At 51.8% G+C, this 10,000-nt stretch overlaps 1 protein-coding gene across 1 annotated transcript in view; it reads right to left on the bottom strand.

The window, feature by feature from the left end:
- LOC125026274 (glycoprotein 3-alpha-L-fucosyltransferase A-like) overlaps positions 1–6,712 on the bottom strand; it is a 27,046-nt gene extending 20,334 nt beyond the window's left edge. The window contains exon 1 of the mRNA XM_047614579.1: positions 6,510–6,712. Coding sequence (XP_047470535.1) covers positions 6,510–6,712 — 203 coding nt within the window. The remainder of the gene's footprint in view (positions 1–6,509) is intronic.
- Positions 6,713–10,000: the final 3,288 nt, after the last annotated feature.

The following is a 10,000-nucleotide window of genomic DNA, read 5'->3' as shown; positions in this document are numbered from 1 at the left end:
CTCTCTCTCTCTCTCTCTCTCTCTCTCTCTCTCTCTCTCTCTCTCTCCAGTGACCTGTTCTCGTGATCTCTCGCGTCTCACATACCAGAAAAGCTATGTGTTCCTTATCTCACAGTAATTCAACTGTCCTGAGCCGACTCCAACAGGTCTACACCCCTGGCAATGACGAAGTGACCTAAGAACAGGCTAATTCAACCCTTATTGCTCGTGAACAATTCTCATGCTAACATTCTGATGTCTCTGTGTATAACTATGTGTTGTTTATACTCAAAATGTTCGTTAGAAAATGCTCATTCTGAATCACTAAGTATGTTCTCGCGATTTTTATCAAAATTCAAATGCCTTATGTTTTATGAATACTCAGCATTTTTGTTTCCTTATCACGAAGCCTTTTAGTCTTGCAAACACCATAACTCTTCTTACATATAACTGTAAATAAGGTACCCTTGTTCCTTCACCACGAAACCACCATGTGGCCATATGTATCGGAATTTATGTTCATTCAAATCTTCATGTTTTCCATTATGAAATATTCCAAAACGCTCTTCCCTGGGCGCCTCTGCCTTTCCTGTCCTCTGTATCCCACCTACCCCAATCCCGTACAAATAAAGTTTTGAAGCAGCAACAACTTTCACTATCAAGAAACAAACAAAACTAACACCATACAAAGGAGAGAGAGAAGAGAGAGAGGATAAGTCCACCACTAATATTACACTCTCTCACTCATTCACTCACTTTCTCTCTCTCTCTCTCTCTCTCTCTCTCTCTACTCTCTCTCTCTCTACTCATTTCTCTCACTCTCTCACCCATCATCTCATCTCCATCCCCCCCCCCCCCCCCCCCCCCCCCCCCCCCCCCCCCCTCTCCTCTCTCTTCTCCCTCTCCCAACTCATCCTACTCGACTCTCTCCCTCTCTCTCTACTCCTCCTCCCCTCGATCTCCCCCCTCTCCCGTCATCGTATCCCCGTGCCCTCTCCTCTCCCCTCTTCTCATCCCCATTCCCTGTCTCAAACTCTCTCGCCCTCAACCTTCCCTTCCCTCGTCCCCCCTCCTACCCTCCTCTCTCCTCCTACTCCCGATCCACTCTATCCACCTCCTCCTCCGCCCCGCGCTCTTCCCTCTTCTGCTCTACCCTCACCTCGACTCCCCATCTCCTCTCCTCTCCTCCTCTCTCTCCCTGCACGTCTCGTTCCTCGCCCCCCCGCTCCTCCTATGCTCTCTCTCTCCTCCTCCGCACTCTCTCTTCTCTCGACTCCTCTCCTTCTCCCTTCCTATCTCCTCATCCCCCAACGTCCTCGCTACCTCCCACTTCACCCCTCTCACTCTCCCCTCCCCTTCCCTCCTCTCTCCTCTCTCATCCTCTCCTTCTCCCTTCCCTCTCTCTCCGCCTCTCCTTCTCCATCTCCTCTCCCGACCTCCCGAGCCCTCTCTCCCCCACTCCTCTCTTACCATCCCTTCCTCATCCTCCTTCACTCTCATCCCTCGTCCCCCTCCTCTCTCCTCTTCGTCGCCTCCTCGTCCCCCCCCTCCCTCCCCTCCCCTCCACTCCTCTCCCTCTCCCCCTCCTCGTCCGTCCCCCTCTTCCACCCCTTCTCCCCCCGTCCCTCCTCCACCTTGACTCCCCCCACTCTCTCACCTCTCCCCCTCGTCTCTCTCCGCTCGACTCTCTCACACCTACTCATCCCCTCCTCCCCTCATCTTCATGCCACAATCTCGTCACTCCCCCTCTCTCCCCCAACACACCCCTCCCGTCACCCCTCTCCCTCTCCTCCCTCCTTCGTCCCCGCCCCTCTCTCGGCCTCTTCTCACGTCCCGCACTTCCATCTTCCGTGATTCCGCTCCTCGACCAGCCCCTCATCTTCTCTCCCCCCTCTCTCCCTCCTGTCCATCATCCTCTCCCCTCCCTCAACACTCCCCTTCCCTACGGTCGTCGTCCTCCATCTACCCTCCTCCCTCCCTTTCTCTACTCTCCTAGACCTCCTCCGTCCATCTCCGTCTCCTCTCCTTCTCTCTATCTCCTCCCTCCTCGTCCCTCCGCACACTCTCCTCTCTCCCCACTGCTCCCTCCGTCTCCTTCGCTCTCTCGCCATCGACCTCACCCCTCCCCTCTCCTCGTAAAACCCTCCACCCCTTCTCTCTTCTTCATTCCCTCCCTCACACACTCGTCCTCTCTCTCAGTCCCTCTCTCTCCCTCTCTCCCGCTCTCGTCTCCCCTACTCCCTCCTCACTCATTCTCTCAGGTCCACTCTCTGCTCTCGTCCCCTCCCCCCGTGCCTCCTCCCTCTCTCATCCCTCCCTCTCGCCCTCTCGGCTCCCGCCTCCTTCTCCTCCTCCCCAACTCTCCCCACTGCACCTCACCCCACGCTTCTCATCTCAACTTCCCCCCCACTCACTCATCCTCACTCTCCAACCTCCGGTCTCATCACTCACGACACCAATACTCCTCAGTCTCCTTCACACTACTCCCCTCTCTCTCTCCCTCTCGACCCCCCCTACGTGCCCCAGGTCCCTCTCTCCACACCCCCCCCCACTCCTCTTACCTCCCCAACCACTCCTCTACACCTCATCACCCTCCCCACTCACACTCTCTGACACTACACCCATCCTCACCTCTTCCCTCTCCTCCCACTCTCCCACCCACCGTCTCCCTCCCCACCACCCCCCTCCACCACTCATCGACACACCACCCTCCTCACTCACCGCTCACCTAGCACTCCTCGCACTCCCCCTACCCACCCACTGCCATCATCCTCTCCAGCTACCTTCCTCGTCCTCCACTCCGTCACCATCCCACCTCCAGCCCACGCATCGCCACCCCCCTCAACAGATCTATCACTAGCTCTCCACTACTCACTGACCTCCACACACCCCGGACTCAACACGACACCTTCGTACCCACTTCCGCCACTCTCTCCCCCTACCCTTCATCCATCACACACTCCCACCGCGACCCACACCCCTCGATCCACTCCTTCCTTCTGCTTCTCCCCCCACCTCACTCCCTCCTCCTCCCTCTACTCCCGTCCTCCTCTCTCCCTCTGTCTCCCACTCCTCTCCCCTCATACTCCTCCCTTCGCTCTCTCCCCCCTCTCTCCACTCCCTCCCTCTTCCCCCACTCTCTCGCACCCCTTCTCCTCACCTCCCCCTCTCCCCCTCTCCCACGCTCCCCCCCCTCTCACCGCAACCTCTCCCCGTCCCGCCCTGGGGGCCCCTCCTCACATCTCCCCCTTCTCAGAGAGCCCACTGCTTCTCGTCCTCCACTCCTCTCTCTCCATCTCGCCTCATCCACCCTGATCTCCACTTCTCACATCCCCTCTCCCCGCCCCCTCCTCTCGTCTCGCCTCCCCCACTCATCCCTTCTCTCCCTCTACCTCTCCCACTCTCTCTTCACTTCACTCCTTCTCTCTACCCCCCTCCCCTCTCCTCCTCCCCACTCGCGCCCCCTCCTCCCTCACTCCCTCTCCACTCCCCCTCCTTCCGTTCTCTGCCTCCAACTTCCCTCTCCTCACCCAAATCGTCTCCACCGTCTCTCCTCTCCTCTCCTCTCCCCCCCTCTCCTCCTCACTCATCTCCATCTCACCCTCCCACTCTCCCCTCTCCACCTCCTGTCCATTCTGTCTCCCCCTCCCTCCCATCCCTCTCTTCCTCCCACGCCATAATCCCTCCCCTCTCCTCCACCCTCCCATCCTTCTCTCCACGTCCCTCCTCTCCTCGTCTCACCCATCCTTCCTCCTCTCCTCCCCCTCCTTCGCTCTCTCCTCTCCATCTCTCACACTCCCTCTGCTCTCATCCTCCCCCTCTCTCTCTCCGATCCTCCTCCCCTCTCCTCCCGCCCCTCGCCTCCCACCCACATCTCCGTCCCTCCCTCCCTAAACACCCTCACCCCCTCCCCTCCCCCCCCTCCCTCTCTCGTCCTCCCCGACTCACCACTGCCTCATCGTCCTAACTCTTATCGATGGCTCCTCTCCCTCGCTCCACTTCTCCCTTCCCTCTCCCTCAACCTTGCCTCAATTCCCCCCTCCTCCTCCTCCCTCACCTTCTCGTTCTCTTCTTCTCTATCCCTCTTCTCTCCCTCCCCATCCCTCTGTCTCCGCCTCCCCTCCTCATCTCCCCTCCACCTCTCTTCCCTCTTCCTCTCTCCCACCTCCCCTCCTCCTCCCCACTTCACCTCCTCCTTCTTCCCCTCTCCCCCTACACCTCTCCTCCTCACACTCCCTCGCTCCACTGGAATCCCCTGCTCGTTCTCTCCTCCTCCCCTCCTCTCCCCCCTTCACCGCCTCGGACCTCCCCCTCATCCTCTCACCTCTCTCTCACGTCCCCCTCTCTTCGCCCACCCCTCTCGTCTCGATCTCCCTCTCCTCTCTTCCCCCCTCAGATCTACCAGTCCTCCACTCCTCTCACACCCTCTCTCCCCCCGTCCCTCTACTCTCACCCCCTCTCTCTCTCACTCTCATTCTTCTCGTCGCCATCGTCCCCTCTCCTCACTCCACTCGTCCCTCGTCTCCCTCCTCTTCACCTCGCCCGTCCGTTCCCTCTCCTCTTCTCTCCCTCCTCTCTCTCCTCGCCTACCCTTCTCCACACCTCTCCTCCTCCCTTACTCTCCCTCTGCCGCCCCGTCTCTCCGCTCCTCTCCTCTTCCCACTCCTCTCCCGCTCCCACAGAATTCCTCCAACATCCTCCCGTTCATCGGTCCCTCCCCTCCCCACTCCTTCCCTCCTTCACTTCCCTCTCCTGTCCCTCCTCCCTACCCTTCTTCCTCCTTCCTCGCAACCCTCTCCTCACTCTTCCCCCCCCACTCTCTGCATCTCCCTCTCTCTCCCTCTCCCCTTTCACCTCTTCTCTGCAATGTTCCCCCCTCCTCCCGTTCCTCTCGCCTCTTCCCTGGTCCACTCTCTCCACCCTCCTCTCTTCCCTCCTCCGCTCCGCTCTCTCCCTCACCTCTTCACTCTCCCCTCCCTCCCCCTCTTCCTATTCTATCCACCCTCGTCTCACCCCTCCTCCGTCCCTATCCCCTCTCCTTCGAAATCCGCGTCCAGCCACCTCTCCCCATCACTCTCCATCCTCCCTCGTCCCTTCTCTCACCGTCTCTCTCCCTCCATCATCTCCTAACCCTCTCCTGCTCTCTCTGCATCGTGATCCTCGCGTACTTCTCTCTTACTCCTCCTCGCCCTCACACCCACACCACTCCCCATCTCCTCTACACCCTCCACAACACTACTCCACTATACACTCCTCCTCCTCCCACCTCACGCGATCACTCTCCCCCCCCCTCTCTGCCCCAAGGTCCCTCTTCCTCCACTCCACCACCTCCACTTGCTCCCCCAACCTCCCCTCCCCTCTCCCTCCTCGACGTCTCTCTTCTCTCTCCTCATCTCCTCGCTTCCTCCTCACGGCTCCCACTATACCACATCCGTCACTCCTCACCCCGTCCCCTCATCACCACGTCACCTCTACCCCCTCTCCGTCCTCCGCGCCACCTCGACCCCCCCACCCACCCCGCCCCCCCCCTCCCCTCTCCTCCCCACTCCGCGTCGCCTACCTCACTCTCCTCCTCCCTCACCTCCTCCCAACCCCCCTCTCTCCCCCACACTCGACCCCCTACACCTCCTCCTCACCTTCCCTCCTCCCCTCCCCTTCCGTCCTCAACCCCGCGTCTCACTCCCGTCTCTTACTCCATCTCTCCATACAACTCTCTCTCCTCTTTCCGCACTCTTCTCTCCCTCAGCCCTCTCCTCTTTCCACTCTTCCTCTCATCTCTCCCATCTCTCCATCCCCTTCCCTCCTACGTCTCCTCGCCCGCTCTCCAGCACTCCACTCCCCCCCCTCCTCTCTCCTCTCGACTCGTCACTCCCTTCCTCGCACCGTCTCTCTCTCCCCTCCCCTCGTCCCTCTCCTCTCCTTCCTCGATTTCTCTCTCTCCCTCTCTCCCATCTCTCCTCCCTCCCTCTCCCCCCCTTCCCCCCCTCTCCCTCCCCCTCTACCTTCCCTCTCTCTCTCGTCATCTCTCTCTCTCTGGCAGTCAAGCTTCTGATTCCATAAATTCCCACGTATTTTAAAATGACAGCAAAACCCAAGCCACGCGGTCTTAGCATCTACCTCCAGGACTTAGCAACATCCATCTTGGGACGCCCTGAAATTTGCTTTGCAAGTCATACCGCTCTGCCACCTTTTTTGCAACACGCCCCCGAATTGCATAGATCTACCGTCCTCAAAAGGTGACCACCTCCGTCTGGTCCTCCTTGACTCGCCATTTCGTCCTTAAAGCTGGTCCTCGGGTGCTTCCGGACCCCCTATCCAGTGGTCGTTCTGGTTGAGGTCGTCCCCTACTCGATCCTGTTTTTTTTTTCTTCTCCTTTTCCTCCCTTTTTCTTTCTTTGTTCTTTTTCTTTTTGTTTTCTTTTTTTTTTTCTTCTTCTTCTTTTATTTTATTTTTCTCCTTCTTCTTCTTCTCCTCCACCTCCTTCAAGCCACGGTGATCAGACGTGTTTTCGCCAAGCTACTCAGCAAACCCTGGCCTCTCGTGGTCCCGCAACGTCAAAGGGAAATCTGGCTTCTTCCCTCGGGTCAAAGGGAGTCGACCGAGGGGCTTCCCCGATGCTTTCGTGCAGCTAGCACGAGCTCTTTTCCCCAGCGTGAAAGGGAAACCATAGCCCAGGATAGCGAGCTCCCTTCCCTGGGAATGGGACCTCCGCACAAGGACACCGCCCCCCATGGTAGCGCGGGTCATACCCCCCCTCAAAAAAAAAAAAAAATGGGCACCCCCAAGGCAGTCTAGGAACATAATTCTGTACTGTGTTGCTTCGAAAAAAGCGCGGGCTAGATTGCTTATCTGTGATCAGGTAAAACAAAACTCTATGTCGGAAAAGATCGAAAAGGCCCACATCATAATTAACATAACAGGCTCTAGAAGACCTAGACACACGACAAGGGACACTAAAAAGATGATAAACATTGTGCACATCATATTAGATCACTGTGTTAATAATGCAACCCAACCCCGGACTTGACGCCATCAAAAAAGCAGGTATTTCTATTATTTTTGTTAAATTCTTCCAAAAGCCTAAAAGCCAAGAAACACAGACACACCAAGAAACATCCTTCTACAACGAAAATTTTATAGAAAACCAAACTGATCTGTTAATCGGACTGCACACTCACCTCCGTCCCCAGCTCCAGTAGTGCCGACGGTCGTGATTAACAACCACGCAGAAGTAACAGAAGATGCTGAAGATGAAGGTTTCGTCACTGTCATCTCAAGGAACGACAAGCGCCAAAGCCCTTAAGAGGATCTGATCGGCCTGAGACAGTGTACCTCTACGTCACAAACTGTCACCCAGACACAAACGAAGAAGACGTCCGAGCACCTCTCGGACAACTTAGAAAATATATCAAGTGTAAAAGCTAACAAGACGACGCTGAACAATAATTACCACACTAGTTTCACGGTAATTATGCAAGGCCGGGAAATAAAGCCTGAACTATTCTTAGACTCAGATGCCTTCCCAAAGTCAAAGTGTTCCCAAACAGAAACAAATTTGAAAGGCACCGCCGTCAGCAAGACCGGCGGTCAGATCACATATGATGAAAATAGATCACAATCTCTCCTTGGCCATTTTGATGATATAGAAATGCTTATAATGGAGAGAAATCTCTATATAGTATGTGTAAGCGAAACGAGGTTTTACCAAGATAGTGCTTCCATCAATATACCAAATTTCTATGTTTATAGATGCGATGAAGGACGTGGATAGGGGTCTGCATATATGTACGAGATACTCTCAAAACAAATGAGATATCCGCTACAACTGCAAAGAATGCAGATGTAGAGGATATTTGGGTTAATGTACAATGTAATATTCTCCCGTCATTCATTGTAGGAGCAGTCTTCAGGCATGCCCATAGTTCGTCTGAATCTTTTGTTTATATAGAAAAAGGTTTTAGAGAAATGTTACTTAAAAAGGAACTCCTTTTCATCCTGGATGATCTAAATAAGCCTAATGCAAAGTTATTTAAGATAATTGGGAAAAATAAATTAGAGCAAATGGTCGACATACCTACAAGGTTCACAAAAAACACTTCGTCATTACTTTATGTAATAATAATATAATATTCTCCATACAGACGTCATCCCATGCAATGTTGCCGATCACAAACACATAACGGTGACGCTTAATTTTAAAAAAATCAAAACGACCTCTAATCATAAAAAGTTTTCGTGAATTAGCCAACTTCGACTCTCAATCATTATGCCAACAGACAATTGCCAAAGAATCAACTCTTTTAGAAATTTTTCAAACAGATAATGTAGACAAATAGGTAAATGTCTTTATGGAAGTGATTAATGACGATATAGACGCCATCGCTCCATTCGTTACAAGAACTGTTAGACTTCCTCCTGTTCCAACAACATCAAGGGATAGAAACAGATAGAAATAGCATTCATAAAGTTCTTAAAACATGGCACTCCAGGCAAATTATAAACAAAAAAAGAGAAATGTCAAATAACTTATGTGTGCTGTGTGGTGCAGCGGTAGTGATCTCGTCTGGCAATTTTGCTGACCTGCGTTCGAATCCCTCGCCGCCAGAGGATGGTAACCCCGGCCATTCCTTGCACACAGTCATTGTGACAAATGGATCAAAACGAAATTATATTTAATTATTTAATCATATCAATACAAGGAGCTAAAACTGATTATTTTATAAATAAATTAACAAATTGTAAAAAAGAGATAGTTAAAACACGCGTGCTAAACAAAAAAATCCAGAATTAATGCGTGTTAATTTAACGATTTCTTCGCTAAAATTGGACATCTCACATACGAACAAACAAACGCTTCCATAACTCAGCCAAATACAGGAAGGATAAGGCCACTAGCCAATATTTTCCGACCACAACCTGTAAAAACGGAAACAGTAATCTTAACAATAAAACACCTGCGTGATGCTGTGGGAGCGGATTCTCTTCGCCTTATTAGAGGCAGCTTACCTTCAATGGCGTATTATCTAACGGTTGTCAGTAACACATCTAGTCACCGGTTGTGCCCCAGTATTTTGGAAACATGGCATAAGAACACCAGTTTTCCGGTCCGGAGACACAGACGAAGTCAATAACTAACTAGTATCCAAAAACACAGCTTGGTTTAGAAGTAAGCTGTCAACTGAAACAGCATCATTACAGATAACAAATAAAATTTATGAGAACATAGACAACTATCTAATAAATTTGCTTGCACTGTGCGATTTATCCAAGGCTTCTGATAGCGTCAACCACGAAATTCTAATTAGTAAATTAATATATCCCAACATCGATACCTGCTGGTTTAGAAGTTATCTAAGTAACAGAAGCCAATCAGTCAAAAATCACGAGAAAATATCAACGAAACATATAGTTTTTTTCGGGCGTTCCACATGGATCTACATTAGGCCCAATCCTGTTTACAATATTCTTAATTGCCTTCAATATGCCGATGGTTCACAATTCATCCGTATTGATTATGTAAACAACTAATAAAAGAGACCCAGGAGACATTGTTACAAATAAAAAGGATACTTTGACACAAATGGCCTCAAGATAAATCCAGATAAAACATAATGTATCTTCATAGGTAGTCGCCAAAACATCGCCAAAATTCCTGTAAACATCACCATAATATTTGAAGAAGGCTGCATAAGAACGAGCATTTCCGTAAAAAAAAACCTAGGCGGACACATTGGCAAATTTATGACATTTGAGAACCATGTAGACAACAACCATAGGAAAGTAATAGCCACACTAATTTACCTAAAAAAATACAAGAAGATCCCTGCTGAAACTAGGATATCCGTTATACAAACACTAGTTCTCAGTATAATTGATTATTGCTCAAACATCTCGGGCACAACAAAGATCACATTCAGAAAATTCAAAAATTACAAAATCTTTGCTGCGGGGGTAGCACTTCGTAACGTAAATAAGTATAACCACATTAAACAAACTAAGTAGGCTAAACGTACATAACAA

The sequence above is a fragment of the Penaeus chinensis genome, chromosome 6 (assembly GCF_019202785.1).
Source record: "Penaeus chinensis breed Huanghai No. 1 chromosome 6, ASM1920278v2, whole genome shotgun sequence".
NCBI classification, from domain to species: Eukaryota; Metazoa; Arthropoda; class Malacostraca; order Decapoda; family Penaeidae; genus Penaeus; species Penaeus chinensis.
Note: the sequence above shows the minus strand (reverse complement) of the source record. Positions and strands in the feature narration are given on the sequence as shown.